General features: G+C 46.0%; 2 protein-coding genes across 2 annotated transcripts in view; both read left to right on the top strand.

Moving 5' to 3' along the window:
* The window catches only part of Nos (Nitric oxide synthase), a 761521-nt gene that overhangs the window by 168563 nt on the left and 579306 nt on the right, over window positions 1-13652 (top strand). The window lies entirely within an intron of this gene.
* On the top strand, window positions 1946-12522 carry LOC123747651 (splicing factor 3A subunit 2-like). The gene is made up of 3 exons (XM_069325518.1): window positions 1946-2031; window positions 7099-7248; window positions 12108-12522. The coding sequence occupies exons 1-3, from the start codon at window positions 1946-1948 to the stop codon at window positions 12520-12522; spliced, it is 651 nt and encodes a 216-aa protein (XP_069181619.1).

The raw sequence follows: 13652 nt of genomic DNA, 5'->3' as shown, positions 1-13652 counted from the left end.
GTAGCGGGGTAGCATGGCTGGAGCCGGGTTCTGGGCCAGCAGGAGGGAGGGAGGGACGAGGGAGAGAGAAAGGGAGGGAGTGAAACAGAGACTGAGAAGCAAGCCGTGACAGATAGGCAGACAATAGAGATCAACAGGGAAACAGATAAATAGTTTTACGAACACACACACACACACACACACACACACACACACACACACACACACACACACACACACACGAGGTAGGGGGCCTCGTAGCCTGGTGGATAGCGCGCAGGATTCGTAATTCTGTGGCGCGGGTTCGATTCCCGCACGAGGCAGAAACAAATGGGCAAAGTTTCTTTCACCCTGAATGCCCCTGTTACCTAGCAGTAAATAGGTACCTGGGAGTTAGTCAGCTGTCACGGGCTGCTTCCTGGTGTGTGTGTGTGTGTGTGGTGTGGGGAAAAAAAAAACAAAAAAATACTAGTTAACAGTTGATTGACAGTTGAGAGGCGGGCCGAAAGAGCAAAAGCTCAACCCCCGTAAAAACACAACTAGTAAACACACACACACACACACACACACACACACACAGGTCTGGGAAAGGAGAGATGTTTACAGGAAAGGGGACTACAGGAGGATAAGGGACTATCTGAGAGAAGTGCTGTGGGGGGGGAGGGGAAGAAATAAGAGGAAAAACAGTCCAAGATATGATGGACCTAGTCACACGGAAATGCCAGGAGGCCGAAGAGAGATTTATTCCAGCAGTAAAGAAAAAAAAGCAGGAGGGAATATAATAACCCATGCTTTAATAGACAGTGTCAGGAAGCAAAAATGAGAAGCAGGAGGGAGTGGAGGAAGTACTGAAGACAAAGGACAGAAGACAACAGGATCAGATGTAACAGAGCTAGGAGCGATTACATTAACATAAGAAGAGCATCGGAAAGAAATTGTGAAAACGATATTACGATCAAAGTGAAAAAGCAACCTAAATTACTACACAGCCATATAAGAAGAAAAATGTCAGTGAACGACGAAGTGACAAGACTAAGGAAGACAGAGGGGGCATATACAGAAAGTGACAATGAAATCTGCGAGGCACTGAATGCCAGCTTCCATGGAGTGTTTACAACCGAGCCTGAGCAGCTCTCATTGTTAGAAGAGATTACCTTAGGTGAAAGACTATCAGATATAGAGGTGACAGCAGAGGACGTAATGAAACAGTTGACAACACTGGATGCAACTAAAGCGGTTGGACCAGGCAATGTATCACCGTGGATATTAAAAGAGGCAGCGCAGGCCCTCAGCGTGCCTCTGGCAAGGATCTTTAATGAATCACTTGTGTTGGGAGAATTGGCCAATTGCTGGAAGAAGGCAAATGTCGTACCGATTTTTAAGAAAGGTGATAGGGAGGAGGCACTTAACTATAGACCTCTATCACTGACAAGCATCCCCTGTATAATACCTGAAACAATTATTAGGATAAGACTGGTTGCACACCTGGAGAACATTAGGATTGTAAACAAACATCAACATGGGTTCTGGAAAGGGAAATCATGCCTAACAAATCTTTTGGAATTTTATGATAAAATAACGAGGATAAGGAAGGACAGAGATGGTTGGGCAGACTGCATATTTCTGGACTGCCAAAAAGCCTTTGATACAGTACCGCACATGAGACTGCTATTCAAACTTGAGAGGCAGGCGGGAGTGAGTGGAAAGGCCCTAGCCTGGGTAAGGAACTACCTAACAGGAAGGAGCCAGAGAGTTACGGTAAGGGGCGAGAGGTCAGACTGGCGAACAGTAACGAGTGGAGTACCTCAAGGATCGGTGCTTGGACCAATTCTATTTCTAGTATACGTTAACGACATGTCTACAGGAGTAGAATCCTACATGCCGATGTTCGCGGATGACGCAAAGTTGATGAGAAGAGTTGTGACAGAAGAAGGATCCTCCAAGAGGACTTGAACAGGTTGCAGAGATGGTCGGAGAAACGGCTATTGGAGTTCAACACGAGTTATGTAAAGTTATGGAAATGGGACTACGTGATAGGAGACCAAAGAGACAGTACACAATGAAGGGGAACTGCCTACCTGCGACGACGCGAGAAAGCGACCTGGGCGTGGACGTAACACCTAATCTAACTCCTGAGGCACATATAAATAGGATATCAACAGTAGCATACTCTACACTGGCAAAAGTTAGAACATCATTCAGAAACCTAAGTAAGGAGGCATTTAGGGCGCTTTGCACTGTCTACGTGAGACCAATCTTAGAGTATGCCACTCCATCATGCAGTCCCCATCTGAAGAAACACATAAGGAAACTGGAAAATGTTCAGACGTTTGCAACGAGACTCGTCCCAGCGTTACGATGGATGGGGTATGAAGACCCCCCTGAAGGAACTGAGTCTTACGACACTAGAAAAAAGAAGGGAGAGGGAGGGATATGATAGGAACGTATAAAATACTCAGTGGGAATTGATAGTGGACATAGACGAAATGTTCACACGGAATAGTAACAGAACGAGGGGACATAGGTGGAAGCTGGAAACTCAGATGAGTCACAGAGATGTTAGGAAGTTTGTTTTAGCGTAAAAGTAGTGGAAAAATGGAATGCACTTTAGGAGCAGGTTGTGGAAGCAAATTCTATTCATAATTTTAAAACTAGATATGATAGGGAAATAGGACCGGAGTCGTTGCTGTAAACAACCGGTGGCTCGAAAGGTGGGATCGAAGAGTCAATGCTCGATCCTACAGACACAAATTGGTGAGTACAAATAGGTGAGTATACACACACACACACACACACACACACACACACACACACACACACACACACACACACACACACACACACACACACACACACACTCGTACACTAGAGGAATGAAGAAACAGAGCAAACGTGATAATATAAAATATCTAAAAATGGAAATGTTAGTTTGTTCAAAATCGCTAATCTCCGAAAGTTCTTCACCGATTGCTTTGAAATTTTCACACAATGTTCCATTCACATCCGGCCAGGGTTTTATATACATACTATATAGATGTCACGTCCATGACAGTAAAAAAACATGCTTTTTCTGAAAAACTGTATTTTTCATGTGAGGGCAATCTTCGAAACCTCTTTACCGATTGCTTTGAAATTTTGATACGACGTTGCATTCGAATAGGCGCATCTTTTTATATATCTACTATATACATGCCTCACCTGTGACAGGAAAAAACATAGTTTTTTTTTTAAACAACGCCATCTGTTGGATGTAAGAACAACACATGCAATAATCTCCGAAAATTCTTCACCAATTACTTTGAAATTTTGACACAACGTTGCATTCGAATAGGCGCGTCTTTTTATATACCTACTATATAGATGCCACGTCTGTGACAGGTAAAAACATGCGTTTTTGAAAAACAGCGCCATTTGTTGCACATGAAAGCAACATTCACGCTATACTAAATATGTCACGAATTCCATTTCAATGTTTCCGATTGCATTGATACATTTTTTTCATAGATTTCGATTTATTTTATTTTTTATTTTATTATTTTGTGTCACATTGTGTTGGAATTGAGCTGTGTTGTTTACCATTGTTACGGCCCTCTCGGGACGCAACGGGGTTCTTACTCTGATGTTGTTAGAGGCAGATATATATCCGTTCCCAAGCCAGTAGTGGCTATCAAGGGATGTGATCTGTGACGCAAGTAACTTAAAGGGGGAAGGGAAAGAAAGCTAAGAACTTAAGATTGTAATTCACCGTCACCCAATATATAAATAAGATATAAAAAGAGTACACAGGGGGAGGGGTATTAACACTATACAAGGGGATTGACACTGTAGTCTTCTGCTGAAGACTATGGATCCTCGATCTTGGTGCTGATTCCTCGGTGCTTCTTCGTGGCCTCACAACGAATTCTTCTGAGACGTCGAGCCTACCCTGGCCACAGGTCAGCCAAAACACAGGTCCACTGGGGGCACCGCCGTGGAGGCCGTCAACCACAAATCCAGCAGGGGCTCTGCTGGCAGGTTCCGGACCCGCAACGCTGGTCAGGCCACTCCACGAACGATATAAGGGGAACGCCCTGGACAGGAGCCTCGTGTGACACCACAAATCACTCTCCCGTCCTCAATATCCCAGTGGACGATCGTCTCCAACAGTCGGTCCCCGGTAAACCTTTCACTGCCACTCCACTGGCAGGCTAACACACCACAGTGTTCTTCCGGGGGGGGGGGGGGGACGACTTCGCAACTGCTGCAGCAAAGCTCAAGGTTCGGAGACGGCTGCCTCGGGTAGACTCACTCAACTCTCATCACAGCAGTCCCAGGTCGACTCTGTAAGCAGACACGTCATCAATAACTGGGACACACTAAGGCACCTCACTTACGGGCTCAGACACAAACGCCCACCTATCCACTCCATAGATGGCGCTGGTGTCTGAGCACCACCTCACCAGAGGTCAGCAGCGGCGGTGTAGAGTGCTGAACGGGACTGGAAACTGACCCTCGTAGCTAGTACACGTCGCCCTCTCCAGGTGTCGTCGTCCATTTGGTGGGGGTTTCGGGAGCTGACCCACAGATGGCGCGGTCGTGACTGCTCCGGGATCGGACGCTGGATCCGGGTTCGTAACAACCATACCGTTCATTTCGTAAGTATAAGTATAGATGCCACACCTGTGACAGGTAAATCTATGTTTTTCTTGACAAACAATGCCATCTGTTGCATGTAAGAGCAACACATAATGCTACACTATATATGTTACAATTCCATTTCAATATTTCTGATTGCACTGATAAATTGAATTTTCATAGATTTTGATATATTTTAATTTTGATTTAATTATTTTGTGTGAATTGCATTGGAATTCAGCAGTGTTGTTTACCATACCGTTCATTTCGTGAGTATAGTTTATTTTTTTATTTTTTCGTATTTTCATTTAAATTTTTAACTGTTTTTCTTATAGTTCAGTGATGGGAACATCAGATCACTTGATGTTCCCAATTTTCTGATGGGAACATCAGACCATTTGGGAAGGCATCGAACGAGGAAGTGGAGAATGGTGGGGATGACTAGGGGACAAGGGAGGGAGTTTTGGTGCCTAAGGACGAGGGGACGGGGGAGTTTGGGATGTTGGGGATAAGTGGATGGGGAAATGGAGAATGGTGGGGAGGACAAAGAGACAGGAAAGTGGGGCATGGTGGGAAGGAAGAGGGGATGATGGCGTGGGGAATGGTTGGGAGACCGAGAGGACGGGTGAGGGGAAATGGTGGTGCTTTTGCGCTACCACTCACAGGATGAGTATGGGGTGCACAATTAACTAGCTGCCTTCGGCGGCAACAATCAAATCAATGGTGGGGAGGACTGGGGGGACAGGGAAGGTTGCTGTAGCTGAGCCACAGCACCACGTGGCCGGGTACTGCTAGTTTGAAAATATTTGTGCCCTATTCACCATCAAACAAGAAAGAAGAAATTTTGAAAGTGAAGAACAAGATGGGGACATAAACTGACAATAATAATGGGTCATAATGGGTCACAGATGTCCATAGAAAATGCGTTGGTGTCAAGATCGTAAATAGATGAAATAGATTTATATGATTGTTTATGATAAATCAATATATAATTTTAAATGTATTTAACATAAACAAACGAGAATAAATTCTGAACATTCCGTTGAACAACTGATGGTTGAAAGACGAAGGCTCGACTCTGCAAGCACATCTGAGACGACGCAGACGGGCGTTGGTGAGTTCACGCCTGTCTGCGAGCAAGCAGACAAGCAGCCAGTCACAAGATAGCTAGGTAGTCGAACAAACAAGCAGACAGAATGAGAGGCGGCCAATGAGACAGAGAGAGAGGCAGACATGCACCACCACCACCACTCTGCGCCACTCACTGGTCGCAGAGATAATGTCCACCAACCGTCACAAGCACTCTGACTTGCCGTCCTTTCTTCCACTCTACAAGCACTCATCATATTTCCTGTTTTCCTAACACTTATCCTCACTTTCACTCCTCCTCACTCACACTCTAAGCACAGTACCACACTTGCATTTATTTCTCACTCACGTGTGTGTATGTGTCTTCTTCACGTCGCTGGAAGACAGAAGAACTCGGGGAGACATGATCACCACATACAAAATTCATAGGTGAATTGACAGGGGTAGACAAGGATGGATTATTTAACACGGGTGGTACACGAACAAGGGGACACAGGTGGAAGCTGAGTACCCGAATCAGCCACAGGGACATTAGCAAGAACTTCTTCAGTGTCAGAGTAGTTAGTAAATGGAATGGACTAGGAAGTGATGTGGTGGAGGCTGACTCCATACACAGTTTAAGATGTAGATATGATGGAGCTCGAGAAGCTTAGGAATCTATACACCAGTAGATTGACGGTTGAGAGTCGCGACCAAAGAGCCAAAGCTCAACGCCCGCAAGCACAACTAGGTGAGTACACACATTCTCAACCATTCATACACACACGAACAGACATATTCTGAGACATACTCTTCTCATATACTCATTCTCATAGAATGAGATCATTGAGAACTTACAGTTCAATCTTACGAAGCGTGATAGTGAGGAACTCCTCACAGCATCTTTGGAGCAAATAAAGGAAAATCTTTGGAGCAAATAAAATAAATTTGTCGGAATCATATCTTAAAAAAGAGGAAACTATGAATAGGTCGCAGAACAGAACACAACCGACGGATGAAGGGAAGACAACAAAGTAGGACAAGGAAGTATAAAACAGGTAGAGATTGTAACTGAGATATTGGGAACAAGACCAGAGAAGACCTATGCTGAAGCAACAAAAGGCTTTGAGGAGAAGTCGGTAATTAAGTGAACAGTGATGGAGGGTGTAAGAACCTTGCAAGTGGTGAGATGTGTGAAGCACAAGTTGGAGAGACAGAGACGTGTTGTGCCCTGCGGTCGACCAGAGCCAGAGGGGAACACAAGGTAAAGAGAAAGGCGTCACCAAAATAATATTACAGAAGTTGTACACAATATTCAGGCCATGGAAGCAACAGTGGAAATATAATATTGAAGTTTAGTGAAATTTTGGAATAATAGGAGTTAACGAGGTTAAGTTATATTTAAGAACATTAATACAGTTAAATATGTGCTGACAGAAAAGAGAAGAATGTGGGATGGAGGGAATTACCATATATTGTCCAGGATATCTCTGTGGAAGACAAGGAGGTAGCAAGAAAATCTGGGGAGAAAAGCAAGAAAGAAATGTTAGGAGACTTCAAAATGGAACAAACAATGCAAAGGAAAGAGTAAACTAGACAAGAGAGAGAAAACACAAGAGAGGTGCCAAGATTAACCAGGAACCTGCTCAAGGAGGAAGGCGCCAGTGATCAGCTCAAGATCATCTTCCCTTATCAGATACAAGCATGTCTCAGGATCCTCAACCCATTGTAAGGACCAGGGGATCATGGATCACTCCAGGTGGATGAGGCAGGATCATGGATCACTCCAGGTGGATGAGGCAGGATCATGGATCACTTCATGTAGATGAGGCAGGATCATGGATCACTCCATGTGGATGAGGCAGGATCATGGATCACTCCATGTGGATGAGGCAGGATCATGGATCACTCCAGGTGGATGAGGCAGGATCATGGATCACTCCATGTGGATGAGGCAGGATCATGGATCACTCCAGGTGGATGAGGCAGGATCATGGATCACTCCAGGTGGATGAGGCAGGATCATGGATCACTCCATGTGGATGAGGCAGGATCATGGATCACTCCATGTGGATGAGGCAGGATGATGGATCACTCCATGTGGATGAGGCAGGATCATGGACCACTCCATGTGGATGAGGCAGGATCATGAATCACTCCATGTGGATGAGGCAGGATCATGGATCACTCCATGTGGATGAGGCAGGATCATGGATCACTCCATGTGGATGAGGCAGGATCATGAATCACTCCATGTGGATGAGGCAGGATCATGGATCACTCCATGTGGATGAGGCAGGATCATGGATCACTCCATGTGGATGAGGCAGGATCATGGATCACTCCATGTGGATGAGGCAGGATCATGGATCACTCGATGTGGATGACGCAGGATCATGGATCACTCCATGTGGATGAGGCAGGATCATGGATCACTCCATGTGGATGAGGCAGGATCATGGATCACTCCATGTGGATGAGGCAGGATCATGAATCACTCCATGTGGATGAGGCAGGATCATGGATCACTCCATGTGGATGAGGCAGGATCATGAATCACTCCATGTGGATGAGGCAGGATCATGGATCACTCCAAATGGATGAGGCAGGATCATGAATCACTCCATGTGGATGAGGCAGGATCATGGATCACTCCATGTGGATGAGGCAGGATTATGGATCACTCCATGTGGATGAGGCAGGATCATGGATCACTCCATGTGGATGAGGCAGGATCATGAATCACTCCATGTGGATGAGGCAGGATCATGGATCACTCCATGTGGATGAGGCAGGATCATGAATCACTCCATGTGGATGAGGCAGGATCATGGATCACTCCATGTGGATGAGGCAGGATCATGGATCACTTAATGTGGATGAGGCAGGATCATGGATCACTCCATGTGGATGAGGCAGGATCATGGATCACTCCATGTGGATGAGGCAGGATCATGGATCACTCCATGTGGATGAGGCAGGATCATGGATCACTCCATGTGGATGAGGCAGGATCATGGATCACTCCATGTGGATGAGGCAGGATCATGGATCACTCCATGTGGATGAGGCAGGATCATGGATCACTCCATGTGGATGAGGCAGGATCATGGATCACTCCATGTGGATGAGGCAGGATCATGGATCACTCCATGTGGATGAGGCAGGATCATGGATCACTCGATGTGGATGACGCAGGATCATGGATCACTCCATGTGGATGAGGCAGGATCATGGATCACTCCATGTGGATGAGGCAGGATCATGGATCACTCCATGTGGATGAGGCAGGATCATGGATCACTCCATGTGGATGAGGCAGGAAGATAATAACTACCAATGTGAGCCCAAAATTGGATTCGAGATATCCTTTCGTCAACTTGGTCCATCGACTAGACAAAGGAACAGTGGACACAACACCGCGCAGGACTGAGCGCAGAACTACGACCACGACATCAGTAGAGAGGGGACAGGGAGCCCGGGTGCCTACACTGAGGACCGAGAACGAGGAAATAGAAAATATGGGGAGCAGACAATTTTTGTGAAAACCAACAAAAAAAAAAAAGATGTAAGGGACACACGTGACAAGTTGAGTTAGGCCAAGAACAGTTGAGAGAGGCAGGACAGAACATGTCCTAGACATGAAAGAGGAACATCACCAGTAGATAAGGATATGAGGGGTGATAATGCCTTAGAAATGGCAAATTAGGGAACTACATGACCCAGATAAGTGACTGGAGACTTTGCGAAATAAATTAAATTTAGATTTTGCAATTGGAAAAATTGGAATAATGCAGTTAAATCATAGACCTGTGTGTGTGTGAGACTGGTATTGAGGTAGTGTGGTGTGGGTGGTATTGAGGTATTGAGGTAGTGTGGTGTGGGTGGTATTGAGGTATTGAGGTAGTGTGGTGTGGGTGGTATTGAGGTAGTGTGGTGTGGGTGGTATTGAGGTAGTGTGGTGTGGGTGGTATTGAGGTAGTGTGGTGTGGGTGGTATTGAGGTAGTGTGGTGTGGGTGGTATTGAGGTATTGAGCACTCTGCCACAGAAGGCAGTGCTTTTGCTAAAGGAAGTTTTTCAGTGCTAACCGGTATAAATACATTACACTACACCACAGAATTCAGTGATGGCTCTTACCGATCACAGGTAAAAATGATACCTTGCTGGCTGGGTCTTGTGTACTCTGCTCAGTAATAGAACGTCGCATTTCGACGTATACTTTACCCTAAGGCCAAAAATCGTCGTACTAGAAAATAGTAGCGGCTGGTGAAATTGACTTACTGAAACATTTTGGGTCCCCTGGTAGGTTAGGCTAAGAACACTTTGGTACGACAATTTCTTGACGTTTGGAAACCTTAGGAGGACGGGCTGCAGTCAGAGGGATCATGTGTTGAAGGTGACAATTGCAGCCTCAGGTGACAGCTGCAGCCTCAGGTGACAGCTGCAGCCTCAGGTGACAGATGCAGCCTTAGGTGACAGCTGCAGCCTCAGGTGACAGCTGCAGCCTCAGGTGACAGCTGCAGCCTCAGGTGACAGCTGCAGCCTCAGGTGACAGCTGCAGCCTCAGGTGACAGCTGCAGCCTCAGGTGACAGCTGCAGCCTCAGGTGACAGATGCAGCCTCAGGTGACAGCTGCAGCCTCAGGTGACAGATGCAGCCTCAGGTGACAGCTGCAGCCTCAGGTGACAGCTGCAGCCTCAGGTGACAGCTGCAGCCTCAGGTGACAGATGCAGCCTCAGGTGACAGATGCAGCCTCAGGTGACAGATGCAGCCTCAGGTGACAGATGCAGCCTCAGGTGACAGCTGCAGCCTCAGGTGACAGATGCAGCCTCAGGTGACAGATGCAGCCTCAACAACAACACCTCAGGAGAGTGTTCATCAACAAGGTGATGGTCATCCCACTCTTGTAGTGGTGTCTCAACTCTGTCTTCTCGTTTAATAACAATTCGTGTTCTCGGGGACAGGTAGCGTGTGTATATGTTTGTATACACTTTAGGCTTGTATCAAGGTCCCCCCCATCCGTGAAGGTCTAACTACTGACCCCCCCCCCCCCATTCAAGGATGCAACCCTCACAACTGTTGCCTAAATCCCGGATACCTATTTACTGCTGGGTGAACAGAGACATTATGTTGAAGGAAGCGTGCCTAACATTTTCTGGCGATTTACGGATATCGAACCTGGGATTCCCGATTGTGAGTTGATAACGACGTCAACAGTGTTGGTAAGTGTGAGGTATAGTGAGGCAGTTCAGCAAATACCAGAGCAGCTGGAATTGTCTTTATGCACATAAAACAAAACAAAAAAGTAAAACAAAGTAAATAAAAGCTGTTTAGCCTTTGCGGTGTGAAAAGTTGTAGGAATAAACCACTGTACGTAAACAATTAAACACTTTACTGTAACATTCAAAACAACAAACAAACAAAATAATTCTTAACAAAATACTTGACTAAACACGAGAAATTAATAAATGTACTTGAAAAACAAAAGAGGTGATGTAATGTAATACAGCAGTGGACACGTCGAGCGTCGCGCGTGGTAGCGGGACCACAGCCAGTGAAGGAGGCCACGTGTAGACAGAAGAAAATGTATATATGCTGATTAGCATTGTAAATGTGTGGCCACGTCTGTGGTAGAAAATAATAATAATAAAAAAAAAAAAACCTGGAGTCCTGGAGGAGCCTGCTGCTCCCGGGCTCCGGCACGCGCTACGCCTGCGGGTGACGTCACGTCTGGCGGTAAGGTGCGGTGTCGACGAGGAGCCGGCGACATAACGAGCGCTATGGCCAAAAATGGACGTAATTTGAAATGAAATCGGCTAACAAAAGTGATGTACTGTCCCGTTTTCTGTTTGAGTCCCGCGGCTTACTCGGTTAGGTTAGGAGAGAAAACTTTGAATGAACGGTTATCATGACTTTTGAAACCTTAGGAAAACTTCCTGTCCTCCTCACCTACCAGAGGGCCCTTAACTTGCTGTTGTAGAAAAAAAAAAATTATTTTATTTTTTTTTTTTAATTTTTAAATTACGTCCATTTTCAGCCATACGATCAAACGGCCAAATTCAGACGTAATTTGTAAGAGAACAAGTTGATAAACCCAGCTCGGGTTGTACGGCTTGAGCAGTGGGTTGTATGGCTTGAGCAGTGGGTTGTATAGCTTGAGCAGTGGGTTGTATGGCTTGAGCAGTGGGTTGTATGGCTTGAGCAGTGGGTTGTAGGGCTTGAGCAGTGGGTTGTATGGCTTGAGCAGTGGGTTGTATGGCTTGAGCAGTGGGTTGTATGGCTTGAGCAGTGGGTTGTATGGCTTGAGCAGTGGGTTGTATGGCTTGAGCAGTGGGTTGTATAGCTTGAGCAGTGGGTTGTATGGCTTGAGCAGTGGGTTGTATGGCTTGAGCAGTGGGTTGTAGGGCTTGAGCAGTGGGTTGTATGGCTTGAGCAGTGGGTTGTAGGCTCAAGCTATACAACCCACTGCTCGAGCCATACAACCCACTGCTCAAGCCAAACAACCCACTGCTCAAGCCATACAAGCCACTGCTCGAGCCAAACAAGCCACTGCTCAAGCCATGCAACCCACTGCTCAAGCCATACAACCCACTGCTCAAGCCATACAACCCACTGCTCAAGCCAAACAACCCACTGCTCAAGCCATACAACCCACTGCTCAAGCCATACAACCCACTGCTCAAGCCATACAACCCACTGCTCAAGCCATACAACCCACTGCTCAAGCCATACAACCCACTGCTCAAGCCATACAACCCACTGCTCAAGCCAAACAACCCACTGCTCAAGCCATACAACCCACTGCTCGAGCCATACTACCCACTGCTCAAGCCAAACAAGCCTGGTCCTGATCAGATTTGAGATAAGAACATGGGCGAGATTCTGATTGAAAGTCATTGGATCAGTGTGACAGTTAAATTGGTGTTTGCCTCCGAGAGCCTTCAATTATACGATGGTATGTAATGGTGCGTTTAATGTGATGACGGGATGAGGGAGTGTTTACAGGGCAGACAGAAGTGATGGTGTCAACAGCAGCAGCTGGGGTCAACAGCAGCAGCTGGGGTCAACAGCAGCAGCTGGGGCCAACAGCAGCAGCTGGGGTCAACAGCAGCAGCTGGGGTCAACAAGGCGGCCATTGTGTCTTGACAACACGGGTTCTCCAGCTCTTCTCTGTCATCAATGTTAATCATTTTCACCAGCGCTGGACTTGCTGTGAGAGAGCAGTCAAGTGCTGGTCTGGTATCAGTTAAGTATAAGTCTGAAAGAAGTCAGGAATCATTCAGGTATCAGTCAGGTTTTCTATAGATATATTGAGGTATCATGCAGGTATCAGTCAATTCAAAATCAAATATCAGTCAGATGTCATGTAGGTATCATACAGGTATAGGGCTGGCGTTATGGAGGTATCATTCAGGTGTGATGCAGTAATCAGTCATGTTTTATGCAAATATCAGTCAGGTAAAAGTCAGTTATCATGCTTTTATCAGTCTGGTAAGTTAGAAATCAGTCAAGTATCAGTCAGGATAGTTGATGGGGGTATTTCCCTAACGACTTAACAAAACAATTCCAAAATTACCAATAATTCTTCAAACAGACAATTTGAAACATTAATGAAACCTACAACTTAAGTTATTTAACACTGTAAGAGCTTTAATTAATAAGTGACTCATTTATATATAATTTGCCACACTGGTGATTGTGGTAGTGATGGTTCTGCCACACTGGTGGTTGTGGTAGTGATGGTTCTGCCACACTGGTGATTGTGGTAGTGATGGTTCTGCCACACTGGTGATTGTGGTAGTGATGGTTCTGCCACACTGGTGGTTGTGGTAGTGATGGTTCTGCCACACTGGTGATTGTGGTAGTGATGGTTCTGCCACACTGGTGATTGTGGTAGTGATGGTTCTGCCACACTGGTGATTGTGGTAGTGATGGTTCTGCCACACTGGTGATTGTGGTAGTGATGGTTCTGCCACACTGGTGATTGTGGT

This window comes from Procambarus clarkii, chromosome 16 (genome assembly GCF_040958095.1).
Source record: "Procambarus clarkii isolate CNS0578487 chromosome 16, FALCON_Pclarkii_2.0, whole genome shotgun sequence".
In the NCBI taxonomy this organism is placed as follows: domain Eukaryota; kingdom Metazoa; phylum Arthropoda; class Malacostraca; order Decapoda; family Cambaridae; genus Procambarus; species Procambarus clarkii.
Note: the sequence above shows the minus strand (reverse complement) of the source record. Positions and strands in the feature narration are given on the sequence as shown.

Bases quoted from the DNA above. Each gene is read 5' to 3' on its own strand.
- LOC123747651 (XM_069325518.1), top strand. From the start codon at position 1,946: ATGGTCGGAGAAACGGCTATTGGAGTTCAACACGAGTTATGTAAAGTT. The intron at 2,032-7,098 runs GTACACAATGAA...ATGTGCTGACAG, and splicing joins GATAGGAGACCAAAGAGACA to AAAAGAGAAGAATGTGGGAT. The intron at 7,249-12,107 runs GTAAACTAGACA...AGTGGGTTGTAG, and splicing joins CAAACAATGCAAAGGAAAGA to GCTCAAGCTATACAACCCAC.